Here is a 13,014-nt window from a genome sequence, read left to right on the forward strand (position 1 = left end):
TTCCCCTTCTGCAGGTTTTCGGGTATGAGCCACCAATTGAGGCTCTGACGCACCGCATGCGACAGGTGCATCGGAAAGTCTAATGCCTGAACCTTCTTGTTCCAGGTCGACAGAATACTGTGTTGCAGCATTCTTGAGTGAAACTGAGCATAGGGAACTGCTTCGAATGAAGACACCATCTTCCCTAGTAGCCTCATACAAAGGCAGACTGAGGGACCCTTCTTGGTCCTTACTGTCAGAATCAGCTTTCTCAAAGCAGTGATCTTTGCCTGGGGTAGAAATATTTTCTCCTGGCTTGTATGTATAATCAGACCTAAATATTCCAGTCTTCTTACTGGTTTTAGGAAAGACTTTTCTAAGTTGAGGATCCAACCCAGGTGTTCTAGATACCTGACCGTGGTCCTCAAGTTTCCATTCAAAGAGGCTACCGACCGGTCTATCAAGAGCAGGTCGTCTAGGTATGCTATGACAGCTATACCTTGAGCCCTTAATCTGGCCAGAGGAGGAGCCAAGATCTTTGTGAACACTCGAGGTGCAGTGGCTATCCCAAAGGGCAGAGCCATAAACTGGAAATGGCGCCCTCCTACCTCGAAGCGCAGAAACTTCTGATGAGCAGGAAAAATGGGCACATGCAGATATGCATCTCTGATGTCTATTGATGCCAGAAATTCTCCTCCCTGCAGGGTGGGAACTACTGTTCGAATTGATTCCATGCGGAAGGATTGAATCCTTAGGAATCGGTTCAGATCCCTTAAGTCCAAAATGGGCCTGACATCCCCATTTGGCTTTTGGACCGTAAAAAGGTTGGAATAGAAGCCCAATCCCTGGTCCTTTGCGGGAACTATCATAATGACCTCCTGCGACAAAAGTCGCTCTAACGCTAGAAGGAGCGACTGCTTCTTCTCTGGGTCTCTGGGAACATTTGATCTGAGGAACCGAGGAGAAGGGAATTCCTGAAACTCCAGCTTGTACCCTAAGGTTACCGTGGAGACTACCCATCTGTCCTGGAAGTCCTCCTGCCAGAGCTCTGAGAATTGTCGCAGTCTTCCCCCCACTCGAGTGAGCAGGGGCGCCCCCTCATGCAGAGGTCTTAGTGTTTTGCCTAGTAGGCTTCTTTCCCCAGGACTTTTTTTGTCCCTGGGGTTGACTCTTGTCTCTGGACCCCGATGGAGGCGGCCGTCGAGACTGCCTGGAGGCTGAAGCCCCCGGCGCTGGGGAAAGAGTCCGTTTGAAAGAGGGACGCTTACTCTTCTTCTTGACAGGTAAGAGAGTGCTTTTCCCACAAGAGATTCTCTTGATATAGTTATCCAAGTCCTCTCCAAACAACCTTGCACCACGAAATGGAAACCCAGCCAGTAGCTTCTTACACGGTGCTTCGGCTGACCAATTTTTCAACCATAGGATTCTACGTATATGCACCAACCCCAGTGAAAGACGGGAGGTTTGCACGATAGAATCTCTAATGGCGTCAACCACAAAGCATAAGGCCGCTGGAAGGTTAGCAAACCCCTGGGCCTGCTGTTCAGGTAATACTTTGATGACCTGCTTAACATGGTCTCTTAAGTATTGACAGACTCCAATCGCTGCTATTGCAGGTTGGGCCACTGATCCTGCTAAGGAGAAAACATCCTTCAATAGGGATTCCATCCTTTTATCTACAGGATCCCTGAGCATCTGAACATTGTCTACAGGACAAGTCAGGCTATTATATATTGAGGAAATGGCGGCATCAATAGCCGGAATTCCCCACATTTTAATAAACTTTTCTTCCATCGGATAAAGTGTTGAAAACTTTCTCGGCGGAAAAAAACGTTTGTCTGGGTGATCCCACTCAGAATAAATAAGCTTTTCAAGTAAAGTATGAACAGGAAAAGCATGTGCTGCTTGGAAAGGTTTCAGTGACCCCAAAGCAGAAGAGGATTCTTTAGCAGTTTCAGGTATGGGCAACTTAAATGTGGAGCGGACCAATCCAGTGAGGATCTGCACTAAGACTTTCTCCTCTTGGGAAGTCGCAGAGGGTCCCTCTCCACCTGAATCCTCCGAAGAGGAATCATCCATCCCATCCCGATCCTCTGAAAGGGATTCATCTCCTTTATCCCAGAGCTCCTCTGTCTGAGGGTCTTGGGGAACAGAGGAAAGCCTAGTGCGTTTTCTTCCACTGAGTGAAGACGTAATCACGGCCATTAATCTTTCCTCTAGACCATTAATGGTTGAGGAAAAAACCTCTTGTGTAATATATACAGGGGCTGAAGTGCCAGAAGCAGGTGTAGCCCCTGACCCCGATGGCTCTCCCTGGCTAGCCGTCCCTGGCCCATCTTTAGGGGGGAAGGATGCTGCCGACAGGGGGCCCTCAGAACCTGAACGAGATCCCCTAGTGTCTCTGGTTCCTGGGGTGCTTGAACCTCTTCTACCCATAGTGCAAAGCAACAAGGTGTGAGGTATACAAATGAACACTGTCCGCTGAGCGATGTAGTCTGGCTAAAAGCCTTGCTACCCAATGCTCAGTCTGGTGTTACTTCAGTAAATGCTGCCTAGGAGAATGCCTGTGTCCCACCTTACATGCGACCGTCAGCTCTGTGTCTCTCAGAAGGCTGAGTGCACCTGTACAGAGTGCCTTTAATAGCCTGCAGCTGGCCTGAGTGGGAGTCTAAACACCTACTCAGGCCAGCTGCAGCATGTGTAGGTTTGTGCTCTTGGCAGCCCCCGGTGGTCACAATAGGCATAGCATGCATTTACCTTAAAGGAGAAAAGCCACTAGAACTCAAAAATTCTGTGGAATCTCCTCTTACCTTATCCAGCCGCAGGGTGCTGTTTACACAGACCCAATCTTCACCTCTCACGGTGGGCTCCGTTTGAAAAAAACGTCAGAGACTGGGGCCCCCATCAGTAGGGGGATCCAACAGTTCTGGGACCGTAAAGCACCTCGCCAGAAATTAGGAAGTTTAAAGCCATTTTCTGATCTGCGGGGTCCAGCTCTCTAAAAAGAGAAGCATTACGGGTAAAACCTCGTTTCTTCGGACACGAGGCCCGGGTACCATTCAATTCGGCCATGAAAAGACACTTTGAATGGATCCGGTTCGCCTGGCTTGCCCCAGTATAGGATCTTAGGATATTCCCTTTGGAGCTCAGCACAGGACATCTTTACACGTCCATCACCTAAGACACTGGCGAAAAAACTGAGGTATCCCTGCAAGGGGGAGGGATTATATAAGGGGTTGAACTTCCTGATAGGGTGTGCCAGTGTCCAATCACCAGTGATACCTATATAACCCATCAGTAATTACTGTGGCTCTGTGTCCCGTGATGTTCGAGAAAGAAATTCCCATGCATTTCTGCAAAATGCATCAAAAAACGCGCTAGTGTGAATGGAGCCTTAGACAGGCACTCGTTTAGAACTGAAACACTAACCTCTATAACCTATCCTCTAAAACCACTGACCTCTAGAATTTCTATGCTACCCAAACCTAAATCAGATCTTTCCTTGTGGACCATTTATCGTCCCATCTCTCTCCTCTACTCAAGTTGTTAGCCAAGATTATTGTGACCCGACTGAACACCGTTATAGACCGCTTAATTAACCGTGATCAAAACAGGCTTTATGCCAACACGTCAAGCTGGCGACAATGTCCTGCTCTCCCATGCAGCTAAAACTACACGTATCCCAGCATGCCTATCCCTTGACATCAGGAAAGCGTTTGACTCTGTAACCTGGCCATATCTACAATACACTCTTCAGCAATGGGGGTTTTGGGAACCACTTCCTGACCTGGGTCTCCTCCCTATATAACAACCCACGGGCCTACATCAAATATGCAGGCTACAAATCAGCGATGATCAATATTGGGAGAGGCACTAGGCAGGGGTGCCCCCTTTCCCCGCTGCTCTTCGCCTTACTCAAAGAGCCTTTGGCACAACTGATTAGATTGGCCCGGAGGAATATTCAACATTTCTTATGGACTATCGGAGTCCCTCTGTTCTAGTCTTTTTGAGATCTAACTGTATCAATCCATTATTGGTTGTTTTGTTCAAGTTCAACCAATTGTACATGATTTCTTTTATTAAATGTTCATAATGTACTTGTCCCATTTGAATGTTTGTATACATACTGTCATATTCCTGATAATTTCAATAAAAACATTGAACAAGAAATGTAGATCTTAAAGATAAAAAAAACAGACAATTCATATACAAGACCACCAAATGTAAAGCCCTGCTAAATAAAATATGTCTGTATGCAAAAAACCCTTTTCAGGAACCTTAAAAAACATTTTCAAGGCATTTTCCTGCTCAATGTCATCTTTATGTTTTCAGCAGACTGAGAACAAAGTCAAAAAGACTTCATGACATGAATTGAAGGGAATGCTCAGTGAGATCATTATGTAGTACTCTGGTTTTGGTGAGAGGAAATCTTTCATAGCAAAGAATTCAACACTTTTCAGTCAATTGTGTTTTTGTACAGATTGAAATATACTTGTAATAGGAGATTTATATATACAGTTATACTATACATTACTGGGCTACCCAAACATGTATTTCACTTTGTATTACATCGCACACATTACTGCCCCAACGTTTATTACATATCCTGTATTATGAACAACTTTCAGACTGATCATGGCAAGCATCCAATGGCTATCCAATCTTCTGTATACATTGTCTTACATATTATCCTGAACTGAACCTCCACCCATTGTCCCTTTTATCAGTTGTCCATATATAGGTTTTTATATATTTATTAGATAAACCTCCACAGTGTTATCAGATTGTTCATTAAATAATAAAGTTCCATTGATTGTTAGATGGAAGTGACCTTACCTTAAAATGTTGGAGGATTCAGCTGTGAAAATATCAAATCAGTTTCGGTATTCAGTTCCACTGCAGATCAGCTCCGGACAACGTCACCAAAATTCCAGCTGTGCTGTAACAGATGAGTCTCCAGATACCAGAATCTCTGAAAGTAGAATCACTGATCAGTGGGAGAGGCCCCTTTTTACAAGGGAGATGGGCGGGGAAGACAAAGAATGAAGGCTTTTTATTGGCTGACTTCAAATGGAAATGTTGTGTGAACAGCCTCGGATTGTTTTTGCCGATTTGCATATAAACAGATTTTCTAGAAAATAGGTGATTGGATTAAATATACTAAAACCCAAATACTTTGAAACTTTACGTTTTAAAAATGAATCTTTCCACCATATTAACCATAAAATGGGAAATATGATTCTAGCCCTAATAGAAAAATACAAGATTGGAGTACTAACCAGACAATTAATGTTTTATTTTTTAAGTTGGCAGTTTTTTCTTGATGGTTCTATTATATTTTTCTATTATTAGGTCTTATTCCCACTAACATTGTATGCCCATGGGTTTAGTTTAAAAAAAAGACTTAATTGAAAATATAACAAAATAAATGATTATAAAATGTAATCCACAGAAAAAAAAATTTGAATTAGAATTAAAAGAACGTCAGGATAGAAATATTGGAGCTGCCATGTCTGGGCTTTTTTTTTTTTTTTTTTAGATATCTCCAAACATCCTGATCATTTCTTCAATACTTTTTTTTAACGGAAACCTTAATCTTAGTATTATAAATGGGAAGCCAATGATACATTTCTCAATTGGCCAAAACTAGCCCTTCCTTTACTGACAGAATATTTTAGCTCCCAAGAGAAGACAATTTGTCTAGATCAACCTCTCAACCAGATCTCCATGGAACCCTAAAGTTCCCCACTTAATCATTAGAAAAACAAATGAACTTTCTTAGAACATTTGTTTCCCAATTATTATTTTTTTTTTTCAAAATTATACACTTCTATGGCTAGATTTAGACTATGAATTCTCTCTGAGATCTGATATCTCTAGTGATATAATTTGGTGAAGTTTATCGATTTTTTGGGTAACATAATTAATGGCCACTTTGTCAGGATACTAGGCTGAGAGTTTTTAGCACAGCAGATAAAATATGTATATTGTGTTTAGTTAGTGGGTGTTAGAATCACTCAAAGGGGGAGACTAAACCATCACCACTTTTCTATTATACAGGATATCTAAATATTAAAGAGTATATTGGATAATAGTTTCATTTAAAACGGGGAGGTTATACTGAGTGGGAAAATTATAGAATAATTTGTTTTGTTTCTTTTTTGCTCGACTTACTTCAGTATCTTGGTTTTGTGTTTTTTATTGATGGCAAAAAAAGACACAGAACGATTTTTTTTAATATAAAGAGGCAGAAAAAGCTTGTACTTGAGGCTTAAAAAAAAAAAAAAAAAAAAAAAACTAACAGTAACATTTTTCATTAATATTTAGATTTTGTCTCACCTAAATCCATTGTATTTTGCAGGCAATTGAAACTAGGAGTTACAGGATTAGTTTTTGAGGGAATTTAAATATTTTAAGCATTGTTATTTCTGGAGAAGTGGACATTTATAGAAGTGACTTCCAACTGTCACAAGTAGATAAGAGTTTTGGTCTTTCTTTGCATTGTTACAAATGTTCTAAGGTATAGGCTTTGTATGTGTGGCCAGTGAATCAGTTAAAGTATGCTAGATATAACATATTTAAAAAAAAAAAATCAATAAATCTTTATTTCTTATTAGTTGAGATTGAATTTGAGGTGTAGTACTCCTTCTAACAGTGTGTGTTGTATTGGGTGTGGTAGTCAATAGGAACAGTTAACATTGGCAGTGCTATGCTAATGTCTTTCCTGGGGGTTCCACCTGTACTATTGTTTCTTGTACACACTGTATCCCATCACTATTATTCCCTGTGCCCCCTTGTCTATTGTTTTTTGGGTGTAGGCTCAAACTATTCAGGGAAGTTAACATTGTTATTATAAAATGTTATGTCTCACTCCTGTGCATTCTTAATGAAATTGATATCCTAAAGAGGAGGTAGAATACCCGGGCTGAGGTGTGGCTGCGATACTGTTTCCATCATAATAACCATGTCTATGGAAGCCAACCTCCATTGTTTGGACTAGTGGCGCCCAACTGTGGCACTTAAGGAATGCAAAATTTACATGATTATCTCAGTACAGGGAGGGGCAAAACTACTTGGCACCTTTTAGCATCAAGTGAAAAACCTTCCCAATAAATAATAGTCTTGTGTGTGGGGGGGGATTTAATTAGTTGTAATAATATTCACTTTTGGGATGTAGGGTCTCTCAATGCACAATGAAATTCAGCTTTTATTAAAACACTACTAATGCAGCCCCCACATTACAAAGTCTGTAAGGATTATTATATTTAAAATGGTGTTAAACCCAAAAAATTAAAATAAAATCAAAATCAGCAGAAAATGGTGCACTAGTATGAAATCAAACTTTCTCCATCTATATTATTAGAAACAGTAATTAATTTTATTGTGTTATTAGATAGAAATAATTTGATTCAAATCATGAATGTTTTATAAAACACGTCATCGATGTACCGACACAGGGAATTAGGAAGAGGATGTTGGCCACCAATGATATCCTTTATAGAATGGCGGTGTGGGAGAAGACCCATGGGCAGGACTGACCAATGGCAGAGTGTAAGACCATTAAAGAAAAAGCTTGTTACTACAAGAAAGTAAACTTATTATACTAAATACATTTCATTAGTGTTGGTGGTGGATTGGGGGGGGTCTGCTTTATATTTTCCCGGAGTCCAACTTTAATCACAAAGTGGTCTATTTATAAAGGATCTTTATCTGTATTTTACTGCATTTATTTTCAAAGAGAATTCATCCTATGTGTAATGCGGCAAGTGGGCAAATCTTGGAAATTAAATTTGATAGGTGAATCTTGTATGTTCCAGGAATCTCTCTATTATATTCTATGCCACTTCTGAAAAGTGACTCTTGATTGAAAATGATGGGCGATTCCTTTTTGTTGGATGACTAAGGTGAATCCTCCTTAAATTTCAATGTGAAGGGCACATTTGTTTCTGAAATCCTTATACTGTATATTGTATGTTGAAGATTCATTTTTACCTTTTTTGAAAACAGGATTTGCTCATGTGGTACATTTTCCAAGAGAATCCTCTGAAAACAAATGCCATATAATACAGACGAACGAATGTCCGGAAAAACTTGCCAACAAATAGACTCTTAAATTTGATCAAATATGAACTTTTCCCTTTATTTTTGGTAGTAAAATCCTAAATAAGTTAAGAAGTTCAAGTGAAGAAACAATATCTGAAACGTAATTTGATTTATTTTATTAATAATGAAATAGAGGTCTACATTGTAGCATTGCTCTGTAGGCATGCACACACAGTTTGCTACAAATGTGTAAATGAAAAAAAAATGTCAACAATTTAAGCAAAGATGATGAAGAATCCAATTATAAATTTAAAACTTGGACACTTTTAATCTACTTAGAGAAAAGAAAAACACTTTTTACAGGGTGAAAGTGACCATCCCCCCAGAGACTGACTTGTACCATTCATATGGTAATATGGAGGCCAGTGGTGTAATCATAGCCAAAAGCAGTCTGTGGGGTTCATTTACTAAAGGCAAATCCACTTTGCACTACAAGTGCACTTGTAAGTGCAGTTACTGTAGATCTGTTGGGAAGCTCTGAAATAAGGGGAAGCTCTGCTGATTTTATCATCCATTGATGTGCAAGAAAAAATGCTATTTTTTTTATTTCTCTTGCATGTCCCCCTCAGATCTACAACAACTGCACTTCCAATTGTACTTGCAGTGCAAAGTGGATTTACCTTTAGTAACTAAACCCCTTATGTGCCTGCTATGGGGCCCTGGGATAGGAGGGGGCCCTATAGGGAGGTTCTGAAGGAAACTAAACTGTGAAGTTTCCAATATAGAAGGTCTGAAGTCAGACCTCAGGATCATCACTGGTCAACGATCCCCCTCTGTGCAGTATGAGAGTCATTTTCTGATCTGTCTTAGCAGTGTAGATTTAATTCTTCTCAGAATTCTGATACAGACTGACATTGACCCTGTATACCTAATGGAGTCACCAATCCCAGAGACTATCTAATGCTAAAACCGTGTAGGACATCTGATAACATGATGGGTATTACTACTACTACTACAGTTATAACTTGTATCCATAGCAGTCCTCCCTTGTAGCGTACTGACTAGGGATGAGCCGAACACCCCCCCGGTTTTGTTCACACCGGGACCTCTTTCGGTCCAGAACCTGCGAACGGAGGGAAAGTTTGCACAAATTTTAGAACCCCATTAAAGTCTATGGGACTCGAACGTTCAAAATCAAAAGTGCTAATTTTTAAGGCTAATATGCAAGTTATTGTCCTAAAAGGTTTGGGGACCCGGGTCCTGCCCCAGGGGACATGTATCAATGCAAAAAAAAGTTTTAAAAAACGTCCATTTTATCGAGAGCAGTGATTTTAATGATGCTTAAAGTGAAAAAAAAAAAAAGTGGCATATTCCTTTAAATAACGTACCTGGGGTGTGTCTATAGTATGCCTATAAAGTGGCACGTGTTTCCCGTGCTTAGAACAGTCCCTGCACAAAATGTCATTTTTAAAGGAATAAAAGTCATTTAAAACTGCTTGCGGCATTAATGTCATGTCTGGTTCCGGCAATACGGATGAAAATTTATTGAGAACCCCCCCCAGCCCATTACCAGCCCCCCCCCCCCCGGGCCCTATATACTCTGAACAGCAGTATACAGGCGGCGCAAACAAGTCAGGGACTGTAGGTTTGTTAAGTAAAATCTATTTGTAATTTTGAACCGGTACACTTTTAAAGTGTAGCTCCAGCCAAAAGCTTTTTGGAAAGCATAGGGAAGGGTTACCACTGTTGTAACATTTGTTTTGCTGTCTGTGCTCTTCAGAAGATTTCACCTCACTTTCTGTCCCAATGACCAATTGTTTTTTGAAAATTTGGGGTTTTTAGTGAAACAAGGATTGGTGATAAAGCATCAGTGAAGAGTAGACACATTTTTCACATATTAATTCTTACAGGAGAATCCCTTCCTAGGGGTAGATTTCATCTCACTTCCTGTTGTCTCCTTCCGTTTGCAAGTAGGAGTCATTTGTAAGTTGGATGTTTGAAAGTAGGGGCCTGCCCTATATACGCTGCAGGAATTGGGGCCTTAGGTGTTGGTGTTGCCACAACACTGTAAGCCCTCACAGTTATTCTTGGTGGGTGCAGGAATGGGCCCTGCTGTGAAATATTAGATCATGAATTGTAATTACATGTCCCTGTTGAACAGGGGCAGAAAAATTGGGCCCTAGGCACTGGTGCCACAACACTGCAACCCCTCACAGATGCTATAGTTGGAGCGAAGGAATGAGCCCTGCTGCAAAGTATTGCATCAAACATTGTAATTATATGCCCCTGTTAAACAGGGGCTGAAAATTTGGGCCTTGGGCACTGGTGCCACAACACTGCAACCCCTCAAAAATACTCTGCAGCAGGGCTCATTCCTGCGCTCCAGCTAATGGAAGTCAGAAGTGGGGGGTGCTCTATGAGCCAGGCGGAGGAGTGAAAAAAAGGGGGGGCCCGGCATCTGATGGGTTGGTGCTCGTGGGTTCATGTCTGACAGCTCGCAAACATAATAAATTGTCTATTCATACCTTAATTCTACTTTATGCATTTTTGACTTAATCTTAGGTGGAATATTGTATATATTGTTCTGATTGTCAATTTCTCTTTATAGATTGTATAGTAGCGCTATAGGTATAAACATCTGTCCCTGAAGAAGCCACCTCTGGCGAAACATGTAGTACCCTCAAATACCTGTCTACGGAACTGGCCGCCAAATTTTCTAGGCCGATTCTCGTAAAATTACGCTACAAATGTTTTTAAATGTCCTAGTTGTGATGCACACCTTGTTTATGTGAATTTCATTTTTTTCCTTTTAACAATTTTGCTAATAAAATATTCATGTTTTTTACTTAAGTACAATTGCGTATTTTTGGCACCGCTATAATCCCCACACTCCTCTCCCCTCTACATGATACTTACAACTTTGTGTTTTTAGGTAGGAATTCCCGAAGACGTGATAAAGAGATGTGCTGTTCAGATTCCCAATGCCCTCAAATTCATAGCAGAGAAAGGACTTGTACATGAATTTGAAGACAGAAAATGTTTTGGTATTTGACAAGGAATACCAGTGTGTGAAGATCACAGAAATTGGCCTTGCTAAGGTCAGAGGGACAGTGATAACATCCAGGTGTTGCAGCAAATCCTACATGGCCCCAGAAATGCATGGCGTGACCATTTCAGGTGGACTGGTTGTAGATGACATCCTCGATGTGTGGGCGTTTGGTGTCATCCTTTGCTGCCTACTTACAGAGGAGTTTTCATGGCAGATGGCCATCCTTGATGATGAAGGATATAAACGTTTGGTTGACTGGCAAAACAATTTCAAGATGGATAACCCTTCCTGAAGCATGGAAAAAGCATCCCACTGGGATACAAAAGGATGTTTATTGAGCTTTTGGCAATTGATCACACCAAAAGAAGTCAAAGTACCAAAGTCCTCAAATACACAAGTGAAAGCTGGAAAGAAGATCCCATTGAAAGGAATTTGTCTGCACAGTCTGAGGGATCATTGGCTTCTTGCCTGGACACGTCACAGAGCTGTGTTTCTCAGCATCCATGTCTTCTTCCCTTTTGAACACAAACACTTCTGGATCTCAGTCTGAGTTGATGAGCCAGAGCCAAAGGAGGACAACATGTCAGAGGCACTAATTATGTTTGATAATTAATTTTCCTTACATATTTGGTGCAGAGGTAGACAATGGGTAAACAAGAATTGGTGACTGATGGCACGTCTAAAACATCATCACATGTGGCCAAATTTTCTCAGCTTTCTTGAAAATATAAATGGCAGCATGTTCCTGTTATCTGACCCTTATCCCCCTGAGTACCGGACAGCGGTGAAGTGGACAGTTGGGGGGGGGGTGGACAGCTGTGCGTGGGGGTGGGAGCTATCTTGGGGTCAGTGGATTGTGAGGCGGTGGGAAACATAGTGGTAAGATTCGGTTCACTTACCCGTCTTCCAATGGGAGCAGGGAGAGCGAGAGGTACTGAAGTCGCTGTAGTGAGTGCCGGGTGCGCAGAATGAGTGGTAGTAAGTGGTGGTCGTGGTAGTGCTCGTGTGAGCGGAGTAGAAGTGCTAGTGGTTTTCGGTCGAGCTAACGTAGGCTTGATATTATTGGTGGCTCCAAAGGTGCGTCTGATAGAGTCCGTGGAAGTAGTGGGTAGCTCTCCCTTCCTTTTTTTGGGGATTCTGTCTTGTGAAAGATCATGATATGTGGTGGACGAGCTAGAAGAGAATGAAGTGGAGAAAACATTAGGTGCTTCATTGTTATTTCTAGGTACATTCTCAGAGCTAGGTTTAGTGGTAGATTTTTTGGGAGCATTCCCGTCCCATCTATAGGCGTAGCCATTAGTATGGGCGAGTTTGTCACGTAAAAATTTGTTTTCCTTAGCATTAAATTACCTCTACCGTGTATTCCTCAAGGTGGGCCCGGAGGTCCTTGTCCCTCTGGGTGAACCTTGAGGAAGACATATCAGCAGCACGGTCCGAAAGCCATTCATTTATTGAGGTATCAAGTAAATCCAGTTCCTTCTCATATTCTTGACACAGCATGCTAATCATATTGAAGGAGCATGCTTGCAAATTGTCTTCCCATGCTTTTTTCAGGGGATCAGTAGTTTTTTTGAGATTAGGAAAGATTTGTATTCTGAGTCCCCAGGGGACAATTTGGTGCTCAACGTATTTTTCTAAATACACCTTGTGCCAATAAATACGGACTTTTTGTAATAAACGTTGAAATCTAATAATGGATTTGTCAAGCTCTTTATCAGAGATGTTTGAGGCTGTGTGAGAAGTTATAAATCAAGTATGTCCCGGTGTCCTGTATAAAAGTTTTTTATAAAAATATTCTAAGTATTAGCTAGAGACTATGTTAGTCCAAATATGTACTCGTGGATTTGTGGACCTTAATTGGTTTTGGGGTCCACTAAAAACGCTGCACCTATCCTTTCTTTGTAGATATTCTCTGCCAGGTCCTCTTTTTTGCCCCCTGCAGC

The 13,014-nt window shown here is 41.2% G+C and overlaps 1 protein-coding gene across 1 annotated transcript in view; it reads right to left on the bottom strand.

Moving 5' to 3' along the window:
* The window catches only part of LOC141128415 (ribosomal protein S6 kinase 2 beta-like), a 36,275-nt gene extending 23,695 nt beyond the window's left edge, over positions 1-12,580 (bottom strand). Inside the window, exon 1 of the mRNA XM_073615702.1 lies at positions 12,422-12,580. Coding sequence (XP_073471803.1) covers positions 12,422-12,580 — 159 coding nt within the window. The remainder of the gene's footprint in view (positions 1-12,421) is intronic.
* Positions 12,581-13,014: the final 434 nt, after the last annotated feature.

This window comes from Aquarana catesbeiana, linkage group LG01, assembly GCF_042186555.1.
Source record: "Aquarana catesbeiana isolate 2022-GZ linkage group LG01, ASM4218655v1, whole genome shotgun sequence".
Lineage (NCBI taxonomy): Eukaryota > Metazoa > Chordata > Amphibia > Anura > Ranidae > Aquarana > Aquarana catesbeiana.